At 43.8% G+C, this 27,625-nt stretch overlaps 1 protein-coding gene across 1 annotated transcript; it reads right to left on the reverse strand.

The window, feature by feature from the left end:
• Positions 1–6,974: 6,974 nt before the first annotated feature.
• TENT5A (terminal nucleotidyltransferase 5A) lies at positions 6,975–16,138 on the reverse strand. Its single transcript, XM_056565958.1, has 2 exons — positions 15,303–16,138; positions 6,975–11,450 (listed from the first exon to the last, which is right to left on the reverse strand). The coding sequence occupies exons 1-2, from the start codon at positions 15,714–15,716 to the stop codon at positions 10,671–10,673; spliced, it is 1,194 nt and encodes a 397-aa protein (XP_056421933.1). The 5' UTR covers positions 15,717–16,138; the 3' UTR covers positions 6,975–10,670.
• Between the last annotated feature and the right edge of the window lie 11,487 nt (positions 16,139–27,625).

Here is a 27,625-nt window from a genome sequence, read left to right on the forward strand (position 1 = left end):
CAGTGAATATAATTGGCGTTATAGTCATTTATACTTAATTGTCTTATTTATTTTCTATTGACTAGCACTGTGCACTTCCTTGTAGTATCTTCTTTCATATATCTCTTCAGGAGGAAAGCATTAGACATTTTGACTGACCCTTCTAGGAACTTGTGCCAACCATAAGGTGAACATGTTAGCCCCCTTTTGTAAGACTGTTTAATTGTAGTGTCCTTACATGTTTTGTATTCTTTGTTGTGATCTTGTTTATTAATATTGTTGGGTGTGCACTATATGTTTAGGGTTTCTCTTGTTTGCTTAGTGTCTTTACAGTGTCAATATTGCCACAAAAAGCTATGCTACCCTTCATTGTGGCCAAACAGGGAGCCCTGCAAAATGTTTCGAATATGAGTATGTCACCCATAAAGCATAATCACTTCCTTCACAGGATACTGAGCAATGCATTGTGATACTGCATTAGATACCATATTAAAGGGGTTATCCACCATAAGGTGACTTTAGTACTTACCTGTCTGACAGTAATAGATATGCTTAGGAAGGATCTGTGCTTGTCTTGGGGCTAAATGGCTTTGTTTGTAATGCAGCTTTTTTTTTTTTTTTTGCCAAATGCCTATTTCCTGTTGGAATTTACTCTCTCCCCCTACAAGTCCCAGGATCCCTTGTTTTTAAGTGTGAGGCCACTTTTCTCCCTCCCACTCATCAGCAACCCCACCCATTGCTGCCCACCTGAGCTCCCTTCCATGCTGCACTGTTGAAATTACAATTCCCAGCAGCCCTGTGGAGAATTATCTCCACCCATTTAAGTAAGGACAGGCTCCTTTTCAACACCTGACTAATGATGTAATGTCTCTGGCCACACTGCAACCTGGGAAACACTGAGACAACACACATTTTGTATTCTGCTAAAAATGAACATTGGGGCAAGAATTGTGAGACCAGCCATCAAACAGAGCTATAGTATTAACTACACTAACTTTAATGCCCCTGTAGCATAGTCAAATAAAAAGAAAATCCCGGAATACCCCTTTTAGTTTCAGGTGACGTAACTGGGCCACAAAATAAAATTGTTAACATTAACCATATAAATTCTGCCCCCTCTCAATGATATAGCAGACAACAAACAGGAGTATCTATCCAGAACCACATTCTGCTTCTATAATTATTGATATAAAATTATAGGTAACATGTCTCTGTAGCATCCGCCTACCGTCTTTCATGCTTACAAACCTGACTTACAAGCTTTTTCATAGTATGTAGCAACCACTTGTCATGATTATGACACATGGCATTAGTAGTTAGGTGTTTGGTGACAACACATAAATACATTCATCATTAAACTTTACGTCCTGGGCCGCTGATCTAAACATGCTTAGCTCGGCTTTATTGGACAAACTGGATTGCAAAAGGAGCCATAAAATGCATTTTATGTAACACAATGTGTCTGTGCAGCTTGTCATTCCTTCTGGTGGCTTACGTCGCTGGGACACATGTTCTAATAAGACTAGAATGATGCATTGTTATTGTCTATTTTATATACTGGACAATCTACTCATTCATTGGGAATTGCAAAAAAGTCAACAAGTGTGTACCAACCACAAAAGACACCGGTCTGCGTTTCTATCCCTGGAACGTATTCATAAAAGCTGGTCAATCTTCCAGTCCATAGTTTGAATGATATAACACAATATACACTTATGACAGTAAAGAGGAGCATTGTTTTTCCTTAATAAAGTGGGTGACTTCAGGCAAGGCATAGAATTCTATTGCCAAAATAACAATTAGATCTAATGAGTCCAGGCCTCTGAAAACAACAGTGTTTTACTGTGCATCGCCCAGCAATGATGTTTGTTCAGTTGTAATAATATATTTTTTATGTTGTTACTAGGCAGATGTGCTGATCTTCAGCAAAACAAAACCCAGAATCCTTATACGCTTCCCTTTTACAAAACAACATGGTGGTTGGAGAGAAGCCTGAATTATATCCCAAGTTCGGTTACTAAACATGTAACTTGTTTTGCAGGTAAAAAATGCCATGTAAGGCTGAAGGCACAAAGTGGTGTCATTTGATGGACAGATAAACCGTATTTTTCGCCGTATAAGACGCACTTTTTCTTCCCCAAAACTAGGGGGGGAGGGGGAAAGTTGGTGCGTCTTATACGGCAAATACCGCAGTAGTCCCTGCGGCCATCAACAGCCGGGACCCGCGGCTAATACAGGACATCAACGATCGCTCTGTATTAACCCTTCAGACGTGGCGATCAAAGCTGACCGCCGCGTCTGGAGCAAAAGTGACACTAACCCGGCTGCTCAGTCGGGCTGTTCGGGACCGCCGCGGTGAAATTGCGGGATCCCAAACAGTTTACAGGACACCGGGAGGGACCTTACCTGCCTCCTCGGAGTCTGCTCCGTGCTGGGATCCCCTGCATGGCCGGCGCTCTCCTTCGTCGTCATCACAGCGTCACGCACGCCGTCCCGTCATCCAATAGGAGCTGCGTGTGTAGCGACGTGATGGCGGCAACGGAGAGAGCGAGGATACCGGGCAGCAGAGACGTTCCGGAGCGACAGGGACACCCCGGGGACGCGGCGACAGCGATGGAGGGCGACATCCAGGGCAGCGGTGACGGGTCCGGAGCAGCGGGGACATGTGAGTATTTCCTCCTATACCAGTGGTCTTCAACCTGCGGACCTCCAGATGTTGTAAAACTACAACTTCTGGCATGCCCGGGAGTTGTAATTCTGCAACATCTGGAGGTCCGCAGGTTGAAGACCACTGTCCTATGCTTTACATTGTATTTGGTGCAGAATCTTTTTTTTTCTAGATTTTCACCCTTTAAAATTGGGTGCGTCTTATGTGTCGGAGCGTCTTATATGGCAGAAAATACGGTACATCCTGGAGCATCATATGGAAAGGAGGAGGGGGGAGGGGCATTTTAGGCTACATTCATACCATGTTTGGGGCATACGTCAGCTAGCAGGAGAATTTGAAAACCATCTGCTGACATATCCGTGCCATACTCCATTCATTTCAGTAAAATGGACGGAATCAGCTAGTGACAGGTCAGGTCACTTTTTGGACCGTATCCACATTTGTTGCCACAGCAGACCACGTCTTTCAGTCCTGAAAAAATAACTTCTGAAAATTACCAGACCGGAGTCATTAGCGGACTCCGTCTGGCCGGATCCACCTGCCCTATGCCGCAAGCTTGATGTGAATTCAGCCTAACATGCTATCCACATTTCCTAACTCTCCTGTAATGGTCACAGACAATTAACATAGCAGGCCGAGAGGATCCACCCGAAAAGACAGGCAAGGCAGTTATAAAAGATGGCACCCAGTCCCGGGATAATGTTTACTTTACCCAGAATAAAATCTGAAAAGTAAAGATTGTAATGTGCATAGGGTGAGGGGTTTTGTTAGAGAAGTTTTTGTATTAGAATTGGACTTTTGAGTTTAGTTATTCCTTTTTACCTTTTCTTTGCGCTTAATTGTAAGTCCAGAGCTGAAGACCCACGCACTGTGAGACAGACTACTTAGGGAAGTTGCCTGAGAAGAAGCATAGATAGGAAGTTGTTCCGTAGCAATGAGTCTGTCTCCGCTGACCGCTCAGCTCACTGTAGGATTGCACTGTGCTGACAGCAGAGAACAGGAAAAGCAGCTTGGCACCTGTCAGCCAATGCTCTCCCATCTTAGCCTTGAGGATTAGTCAGATTCATCTAAAAATACATGAAGTGAAGAATCTCTTTAGGAAATAGCTGAATTTTTTTTTAAAGTAAAGCAACCAATGAGAAAACAACATTCATTGTTTAGGGGCTCTTTTGAAAATGAAAGCAAGAATGTTATTGGTTGATGTGAGAAGAGGCTCTACTTCTCCTCTGGTATCGATAAGTCCCCCAAGTGATGTTACCCATCTGAGATATGTATGATATATCCACAATATACTGTATGCTGTAAATGTGTGATAGATAAAGAGTCCTTAAAGGGGTACTCCGCTCCCCAGCATCCGGAAGTTTATTGTTCCGAACGCTGTGTGCGGGCTTCCGTGTTCAGGGCCGCCCCTCGTGACATCACGCCCGCCCCCTCAATGAAAGTCTATGGGAAGGGGGCATGATGTCACGAGGGGCGGCCTTGAACACGGAAGCCCGCACACAGCATTCGGAACAATAAACTTCCGGACGCTGGGGAGCGGAGCTCCGGGAGCAGGGCAGCGGAGTACCCCTTTAAACCCTGACCCCCTTTAATCTGCTTGAGGTGGTTGGTAAACCAAACCTAGCCCAGAAAGCCATTTGTCCACTTCAATAGTTATTAATGGGAGTTGTGTTAACAGCATAGAACGCGATTTCAGAATATTTGGAGAAATCTTATCCACACACTGTGGAAAAATTGTGCAGGGAATTGGTATGTGAATTGATCTCAGGTGCTTTCAGATCCACAACATGTGATTAATGTTGTGGAAATGCTGCGGATATGTTGTAGACTTTCCATTTGACATCAGTAATTATCTAAATTTCCAACAATTTAAGTGGAAAATAAAATTGATATGTGAAATGTTTTAATCAGTTGGGTTCTCAGTGCTGCACAGTTGGGTTCTCAGGAGGTGGCTTGCACTTTAAGCCTAAAGAGTCCATCTCCTGCAAAAAAGTTGGACGTTAGATTAAGTGGCAATCCAGGGAGTGACGTGCACAGCCGCAGTCTAGATATTAGTAGATTTTTTAGCACCAAAACCCTGACTGATCAAAACCTTCCACATCTTTTTTTATTTACCTTAATCTGCAGCAGCAAACCTGCAACAAATCCACACAATTTGGTGGAGAATTGCCCCTGTGGAAACACTGAGGATGTCCCCCTAGGGGAAATCCAAAGCATTACCATTCCAAGTAGAGTTCACATAGCGGTAGCGTGGTGCTGCGCACATTTTACCACAGATTGCTACAAGGTCTAAGCCTTTCCTTTAAACTGGGTTATCTGGTCTTTGAGACTTGATGGCTTATCCTCCAGACAGGCCCTCAGTATTAGATCTGTAAGAAGGCAGACTCCTGGCATCATGTTGATCAGCTGTGTTAAGAGGCGGTGAGTGCTCATGCAGAAGCCTCTTCAATGCTCCTCATCCTGGCTGTACATTTAGTTCAAATGAATTGAACAACACTGCTGTTTCTTTCATCACTACTTAAAGTGCAGTGACCGCAGGACAGGCAGCCGTTAACACTGAAGAGGCTACAGCATTCCTATGAGTGCCACTGCCTCTTCAAACAGTTAACTGGTGGGGATGTCAGGTTTCAGACATCTGATATTGATGGCCTATCCAGATTAGAGATGAGCGAACTTACAGTAAATTCGATTTGTCACGAACTTCTCGGTTCGGCAGTTGATGTCTTATCCTGCATAAATTAGTTCAGCTTTCAGGTGCTCCCGTGGGCTGGAAAAGGTGGATATAGTCCTAGGAGACTCTTTCCTAGGACTGTATCCACCTTTCCCATCCCACCAGAGCACCTGAAAGCTGAACTAATTTATGCAGGTTAAGTCATCAACTGCTGAGCCGAGAAGTTTGTGACAAATCAAATTTACTGTAAGTTCGCTCATCTCTAATCCTGATGATCAAATCTAGTGCTCAGATAAATAAGATAATAGCCATACCAATACCCAGAGTAACTTACTCCATGTCAGGGGAACCCGAACCTATTACAAACACCCCCCTACCCCCTCAATGTTAGCACATAAGATCTAATCCCTTTAAAACATGTAATCGGTTTCCAGCTTTGGCTTCAAAAACCTGATTGTGCAAATACACCCTTTATATGGCTTGTTCTCAAATAAGTTACTAATGTCATCACCTTAAAAGGGAATCTGTCAACTGTAATCCATGTTTCAAACTTCTGACACTGTAATATCCCTTTTAGGGCAAGGAGAATATGGGGCCTTTCATATTTCTGGTGCAGAGTCAAAGAGGTGTTCACAAAACTCTGAAGTGCCGAAGGCTGAAACACCTACTTGCTCCCTTCTCCATGTCTGACAGTTAGGGCTCAGCTTCCAGCACCCAGCCTTGTTTCCTAATATAAAGCTTGCCCAGGTAACATAGTTCGTAAGGTTGAAAAAAAAATAAAATATAGATGAGTCCATTAAGTTCAACCCATAACCCTAATGAGTCCCTACGGAGTTGCTCTGGAGGAAGGCAAAAACCCTCATACTAGAGGTAAAAATTCCTTCCCGACTCCAAATATGGCATCAGAATAAATCCCTGGATCAACGTTCTGTCCCTTTAAAGCTAGTATACATAACCTGTAATGTTATTACTCTCCAAAAATGCATCCAGGCCCCTGTGTGGTGTGAGGTTTGGGATCAAGGCTCGGCTTCCAGCTGTCCCAGACAGCTATATGAAATGTACAATGGGGGACATTGGTGTAGTTGTCCATAGTAACCAGAGTGTGTTTTTTTTTTTCAGAGACCTTTTAAAAAAAAAAAAACGACAATCTGGTTGGTTGCTTTCGGTAACTGCTCCACTTTTTCCTCTGCACTGGTGTTAATCTCCCTCTGTGTGTCTCCTTGCCCTAACAGCTATCTAACACTGTCAGCAGTTTGGAATGTGAATTGCGGCTGACATCAGATAATTAAATCATTCTCCTTGTCAGTGGGTTAAAGAAAACCCTCCTAAATATGAAATGGTTGCCTTTAGTTAGAAAATAGAAGTGTTGTTTTAGGTTATCTACATTGCTAAGTGGGTACAGAGCCAAGCATTTTTGGCATGTTTCCGCTAGGCCTTTTCCTAGCTGACTGCACACATTTGGCTGAAAAAAAAAAAAAAAAAAAAAAAAAGGAACTAGAATTAGAGACTTTTGAGCTTCCACTAACAAGCTGGTATACCAGACAATTCTCAGCCATTCCATGAATACCACTTGACACCATCCCATAGAACTTTCCGACCAAAGACATACTACGCAAATAAATAGAAAAAAATAACTTCTTTATTTACAAAACAAATCCAAATATTGGACGCTGTAAACAAGATTCACAATCCTTTCTCTAACTATGAATGCCAGCAGCCCGTGTATCCCATCGGCTCTTCTGCCTGTCCTTAGCTTGCGGTCAATGTATTCCAGGGGAGCAGAAGCTGCAGCTGCAAAGAGGCAGGGTTCATATTCTATAGAGAAAGGTTGAGAGCACAGTGAGCCAAGCTACTTCCTATTAGAATTCTCTAGTTTGCAGCTTCTTCGCTCGCATGCAACCTCATATTACATCTCCAATTACTTTACGTTGAAATCCCCAGTTTGCAAAAAACCACCACACATTGTTATAGATATGTAAAATATATTTCTGCTTTGGCAGAATTATCTCTAAGACATTAAAGTCTACAAGGAAATATTTCAAGAAAATTTTTTTTTTTTTGTTATAATTTTCTCTGTTGTATTTTTTTTTTCTTTTTAATTGGCAAAGTCATCAACCAACAACAGAATACAAGTCATGTACAAAGCATTTTACATGAATCATTTAAAACTCTGAATAAAATATATGTACGGAAAGTAAAAGCATCAGTGTGGAAAGCAAAATAATATTAAGAAAGTACAAAGTTAACACTGCCCCCCCCCTCCCCTTAGACAACACCCGTGCATTTTTTTTTTGTGCGACAAAATACAATGGTTTGGCTTGAAAGAGTTCTGATGTTTCATCACATTTGTATTAGGTTTATCTCGACAAAGATTAGCAATAAATCCGTCTGCCATACAAACTGTCCAATGGCTGGTGTTTAAGGAGTCAAGGATTTCAAAGGGGGCTTTGTCTCGCCTGCAAATTCTCCAATTGCAACATATTGGATGACAGACAAGTCATTTCCACTGATTGCTACAAGAAAAGGCTGTACAGAAATACTGCAGAAAATGGGGTTGGGAACCATGATGAATAAAATGTGCATTAAAGCCTAAATAAACTATGGGTAGAACAAGTACATCTGTGTCCTGGCTGCTGGAAAGGAGACCAGCTGCAGCCAAGCGTAAAATCCAAAAATGTCCGAACTAAGTGAAATGTCAAATGTAGAATAATAATAAACGTGGTGTAAAGATTGCATTCTACCGGGGGATATCCTATAGTGGTGCTTGTGCTAGAACTAGATGTATTTCCACACCTAACACTAAGAGATGAGCTATTTGTGCAATGCAAATAGTTGTGGCTATACCCCGTCACCAGCTGATCCTATTTCCCCAGCCATCCCCTTCCTGACCTGTGAATCTATCTATGGATACTGTTTGATTTAGACACGCACATCTCAATTCTGATTTACTGTCTGCATCCTAGGAATGGCGCCCCTCGCTTCACTATCAATCACGGAGGGCTCTCCATCTACCAAACAGAAAACAGACAGGAGCAGTCACAGAAAAGGCCAGAAATGTCCGTGTAAACAGAGTGGCAGTGCAATAGCTTTAACAGATCCTGCTAAATTCACAGGAATGGTGCTACAGTAAACAAATCAGATTCCTGCTAAAACAGCATTTAAAGACTGGATATGAAGGGGGAAAAAGGGAGACAGATATTCGATCTAGCAATTTCCAGAACTCTGAACAATGACAGGATTTCAATCCCAGCAAATAGCCTCAAAAGAAGCCTTGGGGGCCAGAGTCAGACTTAACCACTAAACTGCCAGACCCGACGGCACTTCAGCTCAAAGACTTTGCTGCTGCTGAGGTTAAATAGGACTTTTCTGCACAGTGTCAATAGTGATCTGTACAGGTTACTAAGCTGTCAACACACTGCTACCAGGATTAAAGGGTCTTATTTGGCACAAGAGTTCTATCAGACATGCAAAATACACAAATTTCTGATATCTCATGCCAATAACTAGAAAACACCTCACTTCTGCAACAGGCAAGTAAATATGTCACTAACAAAAGCCAGCAACATATGGATATGATGGCGTCCAAATGGCCATACTTGCAGTGATTTACAAAGAAGACCCTGCATCTGAGGAACAAAAGGCCAGGCAAAAGTGCATAGTTCTACTTTAGCAATGATTTAGTAAGCTCCAGGAGCTGGGAAACAATAAATGAATCCAGATACTGAATCTATCAGTCATGTCTGTGCACATCAGATGGCGGCAACAGACTGTAAGAGCAACGGCAGGCCCAAAAGATAAATCACAACTAGTAGTAAACAAGGGGCTGTCCAGGGCTGCCATACGTTACTTATCACAGTGTCCTGCTGTCTGCTGTACCCTGCTGAGATGAATGTTGTATTGCTATACAAAATAATGTGTGGAACCCTGGCTCCTGGAGGGTTAACATTAGATATAGGGTCTGCCTGCAAAATACAGAGTAAATGGAAAAGCTGCTTCATTCAGAGACACTGAGTATGCGTTACAGTACCAACATTGTAAACTCTGAAATAACAGCAAAGTTATGATACAGACAAAGACTGAGCTACAAGAGCCGTGCAATTCAGCTAGTTTTCACATTAAATACCTCTAGTGTTCTATTATGCAGCAATGCATTGATCCAAACAGATGGAGCAGACTGGAGATCCACTGAGGACTTTATTGGATCGCCATTAAGTTTCGAATGAATTCTAGAATACTCCACTGACTGATCTTTATCTGCCAACACCTCCACGCTCTAGGCTTTCTTAAAGGGGAATGATTAAAGACAAGACATTGTCAGAAGGGTTAATTTCACAGAATTTCCAGGTCTGAGCTGAAACCTCATTGGAAGGCTTTTCTACCGAGAATCTGGCCAACACTCAGATCTTCATGGAACATTCTCTAAGTGCTACATGTATCTACAGTTCAATCCGTCTCACTCACTGCGAGACTATGCAAAGAGTTCACAAATAAATCTTCTACAAGTGTCTGCCAAGGAAAAATATGACATGTACTGCACTGTTCATCACAAGTTCAGGATTTAGATTAGAAATTTTTTTTTTAACTCCTTTTTTGTTTTAAATTTTCAAATCCCTGATAAACGAAAATGTGCGGTTTACTCACAAAGATATGTTGGAAACAGGCACTTTGATACAGTAAATAAACAGGTACACAAATAACATCTCCTCTCCTCCTCCTGTTTTGGGTATGTATCTTTAAGAAATCTTTGGTCCTCAAGCGTTACATTTGCTACTATCTCTCTAAGCACTGTCACATTTGTACAATGTGATTGGTGCAGATATCTGGAAATAGGCTTATCTTACAGTTGCAAGTACTGTACCACCCTACTGCAGTTCACCATGTCCAAGAAAGCATTTTATGCGAGCAGGCAGGTTATACATTCTACGTGACTCGAGATCACCAAATGCTTAGTCTAGCATCTTCCTTCACACGTTGCTACAGATATTGAAATTCAGAAGGACATGTTAAAGAGCATTTACTCCTTTTTGCAAATTCCTTTTGACTAACCAACCTCTTTCTATCAAATGTAAAGTGAGCAGGACTGCCAACCTGTACTTACATTAAGCAGGTCTCCTTTCCCATACTACAGGAGGCGACGCTAGCTTTAAACGACAGGTTGCTTTGTGCTCTGGGGCTGCACCCAATTTATTAGGAGCTTATCATCCTGGTTGTGCTCTCATGAATTCTATATGAACCACAAGCTTCACAAAGATATGAACCTAGAGCAGACCATCGTTGTCAAACTCACACCTTATTACATAACTGGGTATGCCCCTGCTTAATATGGAGATGGAGCGTCCTCCTCAGGCAGTCCTAGTTACAGGGTAGCCAAGTGGAGTAGGTATGCTGCTGGCATGTGAAAACAGGCTGCACCTGGGCAATATAGTAATTGCTGAAGTTGGCATCTGCTACATAGGGGGCTGGCTGGTAGTAACATGTTACGTTGGCTACGTTGGGAATAATGTTCTGTTCAGCCAGCACTCGGATGGCGAGCATGGTGATAAGGCTCAGAGTCTGCCTTCTTTCGTGTCCCATGAGACATACTGTGCTTTCATTGACCACACCATGTAGAGTCATGAGATAGTCATACTTGCGGTCTTCTAAACCTACAAAGTGGTTCTGCAGGTAAGACTCCAGCTTCCTTTGCTGCTCTCCAATGTCTGAAAAGTCAATGAAAAATCTAGAGCACATGTACCTCTGCAGGGACTTCATCTCGGACTCTGAAGCTGCCCTGAAGCCCCTTACCAAAAGGTTGCAGTACTTTAAAAGGCCACCTCCACGGATCTCCTCAGGGTTTCTGGTGGCAATGATCTTGTGACAAAGGTGATCAAAAGCTTCCTGGAAATCCCCATACACACTCTCCCCAATAATAGTTGGATGGAAAGTTTCAGTCATTGGGTTCTCTGAGCACTCATAAAATAACAAAAGAGAATCCAGCTTAATCTGAAAGGAATCGACACTGAACTCAAACTGCCTCCTCAAGGAATCCATAAACTTCAACTCCACATTCTTGCCATGGTTATTGGAGAGGGAGATCAGGCTCCATTTGTCCGAATCGTTGCACACTTTCACCATTTTCTGTACATAAGCTTCCTGGAATGGGAAAGACAAACACAAGAACAAGTCAATATCAATACCCGGTGACAAGTGGACAACCCCTTGGTCTTGAGCCCCAGCTGACAAAAAAAAAAAAAGAAAGAACCAGGGAAAGGGGCGGCGATAAGAGTCGCAGTGATGGAGGAGCATCAGAGCACAGGGACATATTTGACAGGGAGCCAAGAACAAGAGATATTTGTGAATCAGGTTGACTGGCGAAGACTGCAGAACCTTCTCTGTAACAGTACAATCTGTGCGCAGTACAAAAGAGAGCTAGAAGCACCCACACAGTGTCCCTCCACTAAAATAGTATGCGTGTAGTACTACATGTATCAGCTAGAAACACTCATAGGGTTTCCCTCTACTGGAATATCACATATGCAGTTGTACATATAGAAGCTATAATCACCAATAGGCTGTCTACCAGTATTGTATAGTGGCAGCTATAATCACCTATAGGGTGTCTACCAGTATGGTGTAGTAGCAGCTATAAGCACCTATAGGGTGTCTACTAGTATGGTGTAGTAGCAGCTATAAGCACCTATAGGGTGTCTACCAGTATGGTGTAGTAGCAGCTAAAATCACCTATAGGGTGTCTACCAGTATGGTGTAGTAGCAGCTATAAGCACCTATAGGGTGTCTACTAGTATGGTGTAGTAGCAGCTATAAGCACCTATAGGGTGTCTACTAGTATGATATAGTAGCAGCTATAAGTACCTATAGGGTGTCTACCAGTATGGTGTAGTAGCAGCTAAAATCACCTATAGGGTGTCTAATAGTATGATATAGTAGCAGCTATAAGTACCTATAGGGTGTCTACCAGTATGGTATAGTAGCAGCTATAAGCACCTATAGGGTGTCTACCAGTATGGTGTAGTAGCAGCTAAAATCACCTATAGGGTGTCTACCAGTATTGTATAGTAGCATCTATAAGCACCTATAGGCTGTCTACCAGTATGGTATAGTAGCAGCTATAAGCACCTATAGGGTGTCTACCAGTATGGTGTAGTAGAAGCTATAATTACCTATAGGGTGTCTACCAGTATGGTATAGTAGAAGCTATAATTACCTATAGGGTGTCTACCAGTATGGTGTAGTAGAAGCTATAAGCACCTATAGGGTGTCTACCAGTATGGTATGTGCATGGTAGCAGCTATAAGCACCTATAGACTGTCATTCTACCAGTAGTGTGTAGTACTACTAAAAGCAGCTATAAGACCTCAGTGCGGCCATCTACTAGTATAGTATGTGTAAAGTACTACAGATAGCAGCTATAAGCACCCATAGAGTGCCCCTCTACTACTCTAATATACCTGAAGAACAACAAGCAGGTGTTTTGATCACCCATAAGGTGTCCTCTGCTAGTCTAATATATGTGCAAAACTACAGGTAGCAGCTATGAGTATCTAGAGCAGTGTTTCCCCAACCAGGATGCCTCCAGGTGTTGCTAAACTACAACTCCCAGCATGCCCGGACAGCCGTTGGCTGGGAGTTGTAGTTTTGCAACACCTGGAGGCATCCTGGTTGGGGAAACACTGCTCTAGAGGGTGTCCTCTACTAGTCTAGTATATGTGTAGCACTACAAGTAGCAGCTGTGATCACCCGTGTATATGTGTAGCACTACAAGTAGCAGCTGTGATCACCCATGTATATGTGTAGCACTACAAGTAGCAGCTGTGATCACCCATGTATATGTGTAGCACTACAAGTAGCAGCTGTGATCACCCGTGTAGCACTACAAGTAGCAGCTATGATCACCCATGTATACGTGTAGCACTACAAGTAGAAGCTGTGATCACCCATGTATATATATAGCACTACAAGTAGCAGCTGTGATCACCTGTGTATAAGTGTAGCACTACAAGTAGCAGCTGTGATCACCCGTGTATATTTATGTGTAGCACTACAAGTAGCAGCTGTGATCACCCATGTATATGTGTAGCACTACAAGTAGCAGCTCTGATCACCCATGTATATATATGTGTAGCACTACAAGTAGCAGCTCTGATCACCCATGTATATATATGTGTAGCACTACAAGTAGCAGCTCTGATCACCCATGTATATATATGTGTAGCACTACAAGTAGCAGCTCTGATCACCCATGTATATATATGTGTAGCACTACAAGTAGCAGCTACGATCACCCATGTATACGTGTAGCACTACAAGTAGCAGCTGTGATCACCCGTGTAGCACTACAAGTAGCAGCTCTGATCACCCATGTATATATATGTGTAGCACTACAAGTAGCAGCTCTGATCACCCATGTATATATATGTGTAGCACTACAAGTAGCAGCTCTGATCACCCATGTATATATATATGTGTAGCACTACAAGTAGCAGCTACGATCACCCATATATATGTGTAGCACTACAAGTAGCAGCTGTGATCACCCGTGTAGCACTACAAGTAGCAGCTCTGATCACCCATGTATATATATGTGTAGCACTACAAGTAGCAGCTCTGATCACCCATGTATATATATATATATGTGTAGCACTACAAGTAGCAGCTCTGATCACCCATGTATATATATGTGTAGCACTACAAGTAGCAGCTACGATCACCCATATATATGTGTAGCACTACAAGTAGCAGCTACGATCACCCATGTATATGTGTAGCACTACAAGTAGAAGCTGTGATCACCCATGTATATATATGTGTAGCACTACAAGTAGCAGCTGTGATCACCCGTGTAGCACTACAAGTAGCAGCTATGATCACCCATGTATATATATGTGTAGCACTACAAGTAGAAGCTGTGATCACCCATGTATACGTGTAGCACTACAAGTAGCAGCTGTGATCACCCATGTATATATATGTGTAGCACTACAAGTAGCAGCTACGATCACCCATGTATATGTGTAGCACTACAAGTAGCAGCTACGATCACCCATGTATGTGTAGCACTACAAGTAGCAGCTATGATCACCCATGTACATGTGTAGCACTACAAGTAACAGCTACGATCACCCATGTATATATATAGCACTACAAGTAACAGCTACGATCACCCATGTATATATATATGTGTAGCACTACAAGTAGAAGCTGTGATCACCCATGTACATGTGTAGCACTACAAGTAGCAGCTGTGATCACCCATATATATGTGTAGCACTACAAGGAGCAGCTATGATCACCCATGTATATATATGTGTAGCACTACAAGTAGCAGCTATGATCACCCATGTATATGTGTAGCACTACAAGTAGCAGCTATGATCACCCATGTATATATATGTGTAGCACTACAAGTAGCAGCTGTGATCACCCGTGTAGCACTACAAGTAGCAGCTATGATCACCCATGTATATATATGTGTAGCACTACAAGTAGAAGCTGTGATCACCCATGTATACGTGTAGCACTACAAGTAGCAGCTGTGATCACCCATGTATATATATGTGTAGCACTACAAGTAGCAGCTATGATCACCCATGTATATGTGTAGCACTACAAGTAGCAGCTGTGATCACCCATGTACATGTGTAGCACTACAAGTAGCAGCTCTGATCACCCATGTATATATATGTGTAGCACTACAAGTAGCAGCTACGATCACCCATGTACATGTGTAGCACTACAAGTAGCAGCTGTGATCACCCATGTATATGTGTAGCACTACAAGTAGCAGCTGTGATCACCCATATACATGTGTAGCACTACAAGTAGCAGCTATGATCACCCATGTATATGTGTAGCACTACAAGTAGCAGCTATGATCACCCATGTATATGTGTAGCACTACAAGTAGCAGCTATGATCACCCATGTATATGTGTAGCCCCATCAGGTTGGGGGGGGCTGAAGACACCTGTCCGTAGCCCTCGTTTACCTTGAGGGTGAGCGGGGTGATCTTCTCCTTGTTAACCCCTTCGGGTAGGAAGTCGAGCAGACAGTCCAGCACCACATCCTTGACGGTCTGGAACTCGGCCTCCCCCTTCAGGTCCACGCAGAAGATGAGGTCCAGGTCCTTGTAGCCCAGCCCGCTGTCCTCATGCAGGATGTGACTGGCCGCAGAGCCGTTCAGCCGCACGTCCCGCACGTTGATGTTGTTCTCCTCCAGGCGGTACCGCACCACCTTCACGATCTGCCGCGGCTTCATCTCCAGAGTGGGGAAGTTTCCCCGTCCGTGGATGGGGATGGTCTCGGTGAGGATGGCGTCCAGGCGCTGCACTTGCTCCCAGCTGAGGACGTTGCAGTTAGTGCTGTCGCAGCCCGGGCACACGCCGCCTTCCTCTTCTGCCATGCTGCCAGCTCGGAGCGATCCAGTACAGTACACACAGGCCGGTCCGCTCGGGCTAGTAATCCGCAATGAGTGTGCGGCGCTCTCCCCCTCACTACTTTATATATGAGGTATCGCTGTGGCGGCGCCTGCACTCACTGGTCCTCCCAGACACGCCCCTCTATTAGCATAGCGATGTGTCCGGGCAGCGCTCCTTATACACCATACAGGGTGCCCGGCTTGGTGACCCGGACAGCCTGCGTCATGGAGCACAAGCCTAAGCTTATAATGAGGGCAGTCTATTCTCTCCAGACGGGTAATGAGGCCAATTACTGGGGGGGCACTGAGGGGACATTAGTGGCTCCGTTCACACCGACAGCTGCGAGCCCTGACAGACACAAGACGGCGGCCAATCAGCTGCCGATGACGCCAATACATTCTTCTGACGTCAACAGCCGAGAGGGGGCGTGGCCAGGGTCTCCCTGAATGAGGGATGCTCAGCCGCTGAGGGGGCACATAGACCGGCGCGTAGTGCGCCAGGCACCCTAGGAGTAGTGCTGTACGGTTACATGAGACAGTCACTTATCTCCCACACATAATACATTATGGATGAACAGTCGCCACCTTGTCACAGAAGCCAGAAAGAAAATGAGTTCTAGCTCCGTGCCTGGGGTGCAGCTGCGGGACAACAGCGCCGCCCGCTGGCCGCCTGTCACCGCACAACCGAAGAGGAGGAGGGGAGTGAATGACAGCCGGGCTGAGAATGAATGAGCGGCCCCTCTCCTCACACACGGAGCAGCTCCTGGGACTTGTTATCTCTGTGAGCCTACAGCTGTTGAAAACTACAACTCCCAGCATGCTCGGACAGTTGTAGTTTTGCAACAGCTGGAGGCACCCTGACTGGAAAACACTGGTTTATCTAGTGATGGGAGAGACGTGGGCAGAACTCCACAGCCTGCATTTACTTATACCTCCCATTGTACACACAGGACACCTCATGTGTGACTGAAAGAGGCGTCAAAAAGTGGCCTCAGCCATGACTCATTACTATCTGTGGCCCTAAAGGAGTTGTGATCGCGGGGGTCTGACCGTTCAGATCCTGCTCGGCACCCAGAGTGTGTCGACCCCCGCACGAAGCACGACATGCCCCCTCCATGTATCTTTATGGTAGAGCCAGAGATACCCGAACGCTGAATCTCCGCCTCTCCTATAGAGATACATGGAGGGGGTCGACACACCCCGTACCTGGGGACTGCTGGGGGGCCATGGCTGGAGCCTGTGGGGGCTGAGGATCCTTATCTGTCATGACAGGTAAACACCGATTACTAGGCTATGAGGTCTGCACACATCATTCAGAAGATACAGCCATTGTGCTGTTAATCCCCCCCCCCTTAAAGGGGTACTGCAGCCAAAATGAATGTATCCCCTATCCACAGCTGATTGTGGGGACCCCCTGTGATACCTGGAACGGGACCCAGTTCTAGGTGAGGAGCATGTGTGGTAGACGGCACATTCTCCATTGATTTCTATGGAAGCGCCAAAAAGACACTCAGGCATCATCAGCGCTCCTATAAAAATGAAGAAAAAATAAAGCATGTTCCACTGAGTGAAACGGGTTCCCATTCTGGTGGTCCCTGCAACCGGACCAGGAGATAAGTTCATTTTGGCTTCAGTAACCCTTTAACCCCTTCACTAGCAGGACCGACTCATAAAATCTGAAGTATACAATAAAAATCATAACCTCCCATGTATTTTCTGAATTTAGCCAAGGCCCTGTTCACATTGGTCACAGTCCGTTCCAGTGACAAACAACGGTACCCGACTGGTCGTTCCCATTGTCTTTGAATTGGGTCCATCATTTTGCAGGAATTGAGCGGGGGGAGGGGGGGGGTGAAATGGACCTGGCGTATTTTTTTCTCTCCATTCAACGCCCGTAATTGGAATGAACCCGGCCTCAGGTATTGTGTCCAGCATTTTACCGTTAAGGCTATTTATCATGAAAACATTCTGTTTTGTAAAAATGCGTAACAATTCATGGTCTGGGCTGCAATTCTGATGCAAGCAAAATCTTAGGTGCACAAAACCTACTATGAATAAAAAGATTTACCCAGATTATACGTCACTTATACCCATGTTTACATGCACGTTCATACTAAAGCTAGATGTATTAAATAGATAGCTGTCAGCCAAACACTTGTTCAGCTCCAGTAGACACCTAGAATGTGTCGGCAGATAAGAACCAATTAAAACTATACAAGAACTCATTTAAAACTATGTCCTCTTGTGGTCGTTTTTCTTCACATAGGAGAAAGGTGAGATACGCTGCCTAAAGACTCCTCTTGTGGTGCCCCCCTCCAAGAATAAAAGGATTCAGTAGTTGCATATAACCATGACCACCATCCAAAGGATAGGGGATAAGATGTATGATCACAGGGCTCCCACAGCTGGCGACCCCCGCAATCATGGTGCAGCCCCCAGCATCCTGTGACGGGCGCTGCTTCCGAGACGGGGACGTGACATCACGGTCACGCCCCCTAGATATGTCACGCCACCATTCATGCCTATGGGAGGTCGTCACTCCCCCTCTCATAGACATGAATGGAGGTGGCGTGGCATGACATCACTAGGGGGCGTGACCATGACATCACGTCCCCGAAGCAGCACCCGCACAGAATGCCAGGGGCTGTACCGAGATCGCCAGAGGCGGGACCCCTGCGATCATACATCTCATCTGCTAGATGTATAAACCCAGAATACCCCTTCAAGAACAAAAGAATCCGGTAGTTGCATATAACCACCACCATTCCCTCAGTGAGAACACACTCTCTACAAACATATTTTTAGGAGAAAGTAGTAAGCGTCCCCCCCCAACACATTAGTTGGTCTAGTGGTCCTGCCAAAACTGAATTCAGCCAAAGCATTTCTCATATGCATGGCCAGCTTTATATACACAAAACCTACTACAAATATAAGTTCAGGATGTGCACAGTTCATACGTCACTCACATCTCCAAATTCGCCAGAACAGCCTTTCTTCCTGATTTCATTTGCAGCCTCCCTCTATCCACCTATCCCTAAGCATATATCCACATACAGCAGATTTGTTACAGAAATGTATTTAACTGTCCCATTTAACTGAATGCGTCATGCTGAAATGAATGTGCTTGCCACAAGAACAACTCTATTCAGATAAATGGAACGGCTTTTCATGTGTGAACATACCCTTAGGGAAACATAAAACATTCATGCTGCACCCTGACTTTAAACAAGTGTTGCTAACTAAATATTGCACCTAGAATATGGAGTCTGGTATCAGGCTAAGCTGTAGCCTTTACATTCTAGCCATAGCAGGTGTTTATAGGTTTGACATATTACATACATCTCCGGCAGTAAAATGGTTAAACCCAAAGCTTTAAAATAGCAGTACTTACCTTCTGTCTTCATTTCTCCTCCTGTATCTGGAAGCTATCTTGGTTACCTTCAGGATTTCCGAGGACAGAAATGCTGATGAGCATCACCAATAAAAGTTACACCCTAGTTGTACACCCTAATAAAATGACTTAGTATAAGGACAGGGTAAGTTGAACAGCCTCCAATTTAAGATTTTTTTTTTTATAGATTCAATAAAGTACCATACATAGTATCAAAGTTTGTGAGGCTGAAAAACACCCATCCAGTGCAGACTATAATCCTGCGGTGTGAATCCTGGAGAAGGCACAAACCTTCCTGACTCCAATATAGCAACAGAATAAATCCCTGGATCAACGTTCTGTCCCTATAAATCTAGTATACATAACCTGTAATGTTATTACCTTTTCCTGTGGTAGACAGTTTCATAGCTTCACAGCTCTTACCGTGAAGAACACCCGTTTGTGATGATGTAGAAGCCTTCTTTCCGCTAGACGTAAAGGATGTCACCTTGTTATAGATACATTCTTTGTTTTCACCCTTGATAATTTATATATATTTATTAGGTCACCTCTCAGATGTCTTTGTTCTAAACTAACCATCATTTTAGTAATCTTTCTGTCAGAACTTATAGGGTTAAAAGGTTCTGACAGGTTCTTTGTTGTTTTTTGTTGCTGGGTTACGCTTGGCTGTCTGGACTGGTCAGCTGACCTTGATTGGAGCACCTGTTCTGACTCCATATAAGGCTAGGTTCACACTACGTTTTGTACTTACGGTTCCCGTATATGGCTGGGAGGAGGGGGGGGCGGGGCTTAATTGCGGCACCCGCACTCAGCCGTATACGGGAACCGTATTTAATGCATGTCTATGAGCCAACCGGAGTGAACCGCAGCCTCCGGTCGGCTGCGTTTTTGGCCGTATGCCGTTTCCTGACCGCTGGCAAAAGCGTGGTAGACCGCGTTTTTGCCTACGGTCGGGAAACCGCATACGGCCGAAAATGCAGCCGACCGGAGGCTGCGGTTCACTCCAGTCGGCTCAAAGACATGCATTAAATACGGTTCCCGTATACAGCTGAGTGCGGGCACCGCGATTAAACCCCGCCCCCTCCTTCCAGCCGTATACGGGAACCGTAAGTACAAAACGTAGTGTGAACCTAGCCTAAGCTGGCAGTTTACTCCCAGTCTTTGCCTGCTAAAGAGCTCAGTTTGTACTCCTAGCTAGCTTTCTACTGTTTCTGTGATATCTGGCATTTTGACCATTTGGCTCTGCTCTCCGACACTTCTCTGGTATTAGTGATTTTGTACTCTGACAACTCCTGGCTTTTGACAAGGATAGTGGACATTGATTTTGTTTTGAGTGAGTTAGTTTTGTTAGTCTGTCTGTTCCCTACTGTTCTTTGACCTGAGTCTGTATTATTGTATTCTATTATTTTGACAGTTATGTCCCTCACTTGTCTAGGGAGGGACTGTCACCCCTATGATGGACCCGTCGCCTAGGGCGGGTACATAAGTAGACAGGGATAGGGGAGTGGGCGAAAATAGTGTGCACTCCTTCCCTGCCCAATCGTGAAACTTTTCATGTAATGCAATCCACTCATTCCATTTATTTCTTTGGATGTCTGCCTTTGAATACATGCTAACTCAACAACTGTATACTTTTCTTTCACACTGGTACCTAAAACAGTACACAATAGCCCATATGTATTGTGTTTGCTGTAAAATTTTATTCAACGTGCATTGTGTACCAGATTAATTTTCTAATAAAAACAATCAGAGCTCAGCTTTTATTTCTTTAAGTGGTTACCTGATGTTTTGCTAAAATTCATGTCCTGCGGCGTAATGCCGCTCCGAGCAGGCACATGTAAAGCCACCATGCAGCAGTCCTTCAACGGCGGATCTGCAACGTAAAATACACTGTAGGTCTGCTCATGTGAACATACCCTAAGGGGGGGTTTACCTAAAGGGGGGGCAAACTACATTATGGGGGCCCTACATATGATGGCATACCACTCACAGGGAGTCCTACTTACAGGGGACAAACTACCTTCAGGGCTGTCCTATCTACAGGAAGAGACTATCTTCAGGGTGGTCTTGCCTATCCACATTAAGGACATCGAGCCTGCGGAAATCCACTTGCAGTAGAGTCCAATTGTTTTTAATGGGATTCTGCTTCCCTGTTCACACAGCAGAGCTGCCGCAGAGAAATGCATTGTTGGAATGGATGTCCATTCAAAGAATGAACATTTTTGTTTTTTGGTGAAATTCTGACAGACTGCATTGCCATCTATAGAGATTGCACACGTCCGTGCGGTCCTACCGCCAATGGCTTTGGCGGCGCTTGCTGCAAGCAGGCATTCTGCCATCTGAATGTCTACAGTGTGAAGGAGCCCTTAGGATGAGGGAAATATGGGTCTCGGGGGGGGACGGGGACTTAGGGATCTGGGGAGGACAGTACAGGGGTGGGATTCTGCCAAACAAAAGGAACAGTGTCTGGCAGTATTATGTTTAGGGGGCATAGTGTCTGGCAGCGTTATAATGATTATTGTTGTCATACAGAGGATGTGGATCTGCTGACAAAGTGAGGAACTAATGATGTCTGAGTTTCAGACTCTGCAGAGGATGATGTAGCTGGAAGAAGTCACATGGTCTGGACCAGATGAAGAAGAAGGGAAAAAACAACAGAAGACGTCACTTAGGCCACTGATATTGTGTATTCTGCCTGACAGGTGAATCTGTACCCCAGTATGTGGCTCTCCAGTTGTTGCAAAACTACAACTCCCATAATACTTGAAGCATTGCAGTCAGGATGGGAGTTGTAACTTTGCAACAGCTGGAGAGCCACTTGAACCAAGGTGATTTTAGACTACACACCACAGTTTATTTTAACCTGTTAAAGACTCAGGGCATACAGGTATGCCCTTGCGTTCTGGTACTTAAGGACCATTGGCAGAACTGTACGCCCTGAGTCCTTAACCCCTTAACGACGAAGGACGTAAATGTACATCCTGGTGATGCGGTACTTAACGCACCAGGATGTACATTTACGTCCTAAGCATAACCGCGGGCATCAGAGCGATACCCGGATCATGTGTAGCAGGTCCCGGCTGTTGATCGCAGCCAGGGACCCGCCGGTAATGGCAGACATCCGCGATCCCGCGGATGTCCGCCATTAACCCCTCAGATGCCGTGATCAATACCGATCACGGCATCTGCAGCATCGCGATCACTTAATTGGATGATCGGATTGCCCGCAGCGCTGCCGCGGCGATCCGTTCATCCAGCACGGCAGCCGGAGGTCCCCTCACCTGCCTCCGCTGCCTTCCCGGCATCTTCTGCTCTGATCTGCCTTCCCGCAGACCAGAGCAGAAGATCACCGATAACCCTGATCAGTGCTATGTCCTATACATAGCACTGAACAGGATTAGTAATCGAGTGATTGCTTTAAATAGTCCCCTATGGGGACTATTAAAGTGTAAAAATAAAAGTAAAAAAAGTTTAAAAAAAAATAAAGTAAAAAAAAATTTGAAAAACCCCCTCCCCCAATAAAAACGTAAATTGCCCCATTTTCCCTATTTCACCCCCAAAAAGTGTTAAAAAAATATTTTATATACATATTTGGTATCGCCGCGTGCATAAATATCTGAACTATTAAAATAAAATGTTAATGACACCGTACGGTGAACGGGGTGAACGTAAAAAAAAACTCCAAAATAGCTGCTTTTTTATAACATTTTATTCCCAAAAAAATTAATAAAAAATGTATTAAAAGTTTTATATAAGCAAATATGGTATCAATAAAAAGTACAGATCACGGGGCAAAAAATGAGCCCTCATATCACCGCTTATACGGAAAAATGAAAAAGTTATAGGTCTTCAAAATAGGGGGATCTTAAACGTACTAATTTGGTTAAAAAGTTAGTGATTTTTTTTAAGAGCAACAGTAATAGAAAAGTATGTTATCAAAGTATGGTATCATTTTAATCGTATTGACCCAAAGAATAAAAAACACATGTCACTTTTACCATAAATTGTACGGCGTGAAAACTAAACCTTCCAAAATTAGCAAAATTGCGGTTTTCTTTTTAATTTCCCCACACAAATAGTATTTTTTTGGTTGCGCCATACATTTTATGGTAAAGTGAGTGATGGCATTACAACGGACAACTGGTCGTGCAAAAAACAAGCCCTCATACTAGTCTGTGGATGAAAATATAAAAGAGTTATGATTTTTTGAAGGCGAGGAGGAAAAAATGAAAACGTAAAAAAAAAATTTTCTGCGTCCTTAAGGCCCAAATGGACTACGTCCTTAAGGGGTTAAGCGGCTTTGATAGGAGAGCAGGAGCTACCCTCGCTTCAGAACAGTGAGTAGCCGGACACTCACTGTTAAATGGGCACTCTCATTAAAACAAATTTTTGCTATTGTACTCCTTATGTTAAATAAAAAATCATTCTAATATACGTGATTTAAAAAAAAAAAAAGTTTTCTATGTTTGATTTGTATTTAAAAAAGCTGCCACTAGGTGTCTCGCTAATTGTCCAGAGCACATCTCATGCACAGACTTTGTACTCCAGCTGGATTGCCAGAATTCCAAACACAGGAAATGCAGTCTGGAGTGCTGGGGGGGGGGGGGGGGGGTCAAGCCTATCCAATTATAGCTCCTGTTACACTTAACTGCCATTTGCAGTTGCTTGCAGAGTAAGGGAGGAAGTTCTCCCCTGTATGGCTTCAGATTATGTCACGCCTGCTGGGGAACGCCCCTTCCCAGTCTGTGAATCTGACTGAGACTGAGCAGAAAATTCAGAGCAATATCAAGCTAGAAAACTAACAAATAATAAAAATAAAGGCAGGGGGGTGGTTTATCATGATGGGGACAGTGAACTGGGAGGATTATAACATTTATCAAGTTAATGAGAGTTACTATTCAAAGACAGGCAGCGGTGATCCCGCCGCTGCCAGTCATTAACCCTTTAGATGCTGTGATCAATGCGGATCACAGCTTCTAAAGTGAAACATTAAATATCCAGTAACTCAGAGGGGCTCACGGAACCCATGAGATGAGCTAAAACAGCAGAGAAGGGTCCCCTTACCTGCCTCCTGCCGCCGTTCTAGGATTCACTGATGTAGCCTGGCTTAGCCAGGCTATGTCGGTGGATCGCCGATGACACTGTATAATGCAATGCTATAGGCATAGCATTATTCAGTGAATGCAATCTAATGATTGCATATAAAAGTCCTCTATGGGGACTGTGCCCATTTTGACCCTAAGGACCAGAGCATTTTTTGCAATTCTGACCATTGTCATTTTAAGCATTAATAACTCTGGGATACTTGTACTTATGAATTTGATTCCGAGAATGTTTTTTAGTGACATATTCTACTTTATGTTAGTGGTAAATTTTCGTCGATACTTGCATCATTCCTTGGTGAAAAATTCCAAAATTTCATGAAAAATTAGAAAATTTTGCATTTTTATAAATTTGAAGCTCTCTGCTTGGAAGGAAAATAAACATTCCAAATAAACTATATATTGATTCACATATACAATATGTCTATTTTATGTTTGCATCATAAAGTTGACATGTTTTTACTTTTTGAAGGCATTAGAGGGCATTAGAAGTATAGCAGCAATTTTCCAATTTTTCAAATACATTTCAAAATCTGAATTTTTCAGGGACCAGTTCAGTTTTGAAGTGAATATGAGGGTCTTTATGTTAGAAATACCCCATAATGGACCCCATTTTGAAAACTGCACCCCTAAACATATTCAAAATGACATTCGCAAAGTTTGTTAAACCTTTAGGTGTTTCAGCAAAGCATAGCAGCAAAGTAGAGGCTCAAATTCAAAATCTTCATTTTTTTACACTAACATGTTCTGGTAGACCCATATTTTTAATTTTTACAAGGGGTAAAAGGAGAAAAATCACCCCAAAATATGTAACCCAATTTCTCTCGAGTAAGGAAATACTTCATATGTGTACTTCACTAGGGGCTCAGAAGGGAAGGAGCGACAATGAGATTTTGGAGAGCGACTTTTGCTGAAATGGTTTTTGCGGGGCATGTCGCATTTAGGAAGCCCCCATGGTCCCAGAACAACGAAAAACACCCTACATGGGAAATATGGGAAACTACAACCCTCAAGGAATGTAACAAGTGGTACAGTGAGCCTTAACACCCCAGAGGTGTTTGACAAATTTTCAATAAAGTTGGACGTGAAAATGAAAAACAAAATGCTGATGTTACCCCAAATTTTTCATTTTCCCAAGGGGTAATAGGTAAAAATGTCCTCCAAAATTTGAAACCCCATTTCTCTTGAGTAAGGAAATGCCTCATATGTGGATGTAAAGTGCTCTGTGGGTGCACTAGAGAGGGCTCAGAAGGGAAGGAGTGACAATGGGCTTTTGGAAAGTGAATTTTGCTCAAATGGTTTTTGGGGGGCATGTCTCATTTAGGAAGCCCTTATAGTGCCAGAACAGTGAAAAACATCCCATATGGCAAACTATTTGGGAAACTACACCTCTCAAGGAATGTAACAAGGGGTACAGTGATCCTTAACACCCCACAGGTGTTTGACGACTTTGTGTTGAAGTTGGATGTGAAACTGAAATTATTTTTTTTTTTACTAAAATGCTGATGTTACCCCAAGGGGTAATAGGTGAAAATGTCCCCCAAAATTTGTAATCCCATGTAATTTTTGAGAGAGTATTTTTGAGAGAGTATTTGGTTGAAATAGAAGTCGGGGGCCATGTGCGTTTACAAAGCCCCCCATGGTGCCATAACAGTGAACCCCCCCCCCCACTTGTGACCCTATTTCACAAACTACACCCCTCACAGAATGTCACAAGGGGTATAGTGAGCATTTACACCCCACTGGCGTTTGACAGATCTTTGCAAATTTTTCATTTTTATGGACCACTGTTCCAAAAATCTGTCAGTCACCTGTGAGGTGTTAAGGCTCACTATACACCTTGTTACATTCCGTGAGGGGTCTAGCTTCCGAAATGGGGTCACATGTGGGTATTTTTTTTTTTTTTGCGTTTATGTCAGAACCACTGTAACCAGCAGCCACCCCGGTGCAAATCACCAGTTTAGGCCTCAAATGTACATAGTGTACTCTCACTCCTTAGCCTTGTTGTGCACCCACAGAGCATTTTATGTCCACATATGGGATATTTCCGTACTCTGGAGAAATTGCGTTACAAAATATGGGGGTCTTTTTTCCTTTTACCTCTTATGAAAATGAAAAGTATGGGGCAACACCAGCATGTTAGTGTAAAAAATTCCAAATTTTTACGCTAACTTGCTGGTGTGGACCCCAACTTTACCTTTTCATAAGGGGTAAAAGGAGAAAAAGCCACCAAAAATATGTAGCACAATTTCTCCTGAGTACGGAAATACCCCATCTGTTGCCCTAAACTGTTGCCTTGAAATACGACAGGGCTCTGAAGTGAGAGAGCGCCATGCTCATTTGAGGCCTAAAATAGGGATTTTCATAGGGGTGGAACCGGATGCAAGCGTTATACTTGCCTCCTCCACCAAAAATACTGTACGTCAGTTTTCCCCAAACAGAGTGCCTCCAGCTGTTGCAAAGCTCCCAAAATGCCTGGACAGTCAATGGCTGTTCGGCAATACTGGGAGTTGTTATTTTGCAACATCTGGAGGTTCCATTTTGGAAAAACTGACGTACAAGACGATTTAAATTTTTATTGGGGGGGGGGGGCAACAGTGTAAGGGTGTGTGTATATGTAGTGTTTTACTCTTTATTTAGGGTTAGTGTAGTGTAGTGTTTTTAGGGTACATTCACGCAAGCAGGGGTTTACAGTGAGTTTCCCTCTGCAGCGGAAAATTTGCTGCATCTCGAACTTGAAGCGGGAAACTTGCTGTAAAGCCCCACCCTGTGTGTGTGTGGGGGGGGGGGAAGCTACAACTCCCAGCATGCACTGACAGACTGGGAATTGTAATTATGCAACAGCTAGAGGCACACTGGTTGGGTCCGGAAAACACAGAGTTAGGTAACAGACTACTGCAGTGTTTCCGTACCACTGTCTGTTTCCTAACTCAGAGTTTCCCAACCCATGTGCCTCCAGCTGTTGCAAAACTACAACTCCCAGCATGCATGGTCTGTCAGTGCATGCTGGGAGTTATAGTTTTGCAAAAGCAGGGGGCACATGGGTTGAGGAACACTAGGTTAGAGTTAGGAAAGTTAGGAAACAGACAATGTTTCCCAACCAGTGTGCCTCCAGTTGTTGCAAAACTACAACTACCAGCATGCCCAGACAGCCAAAGGGCATGTTGGGAGTTGTAGTTATGCAATAACTGGAGGAGAACAGTTTGAAGACCACTGTGTAGTGGTCTCCAAACTGTAGCCCTCCATATGTTTCAAAACTTCAACTCCAAGCATGCCCAGGCATGCTGGGAGTTGTAAATCGGCAACATCTGGAGGGCTAGGTGTTGCCGAACTACAACTCCTAGCATGCTTTGAATTGACATCTGGAGGGCTACAGTTTGGACACCACTGTATAGTGGTCT

This window comes from Hyla sarda, chromosome 3, assembly GCF_029499605.1.
Source record: "Hyla sarda isolate aHylSar1 chromosome 3, aHylSar1.hap1, whole genome shotgun sequence".
Taxonomy (NCBI): domain Eukaryota; kingdom Metazoa; phylum Chordata; class Amphibia; order Anura; family Hylidae; genus Hyla; species Hyla sarda.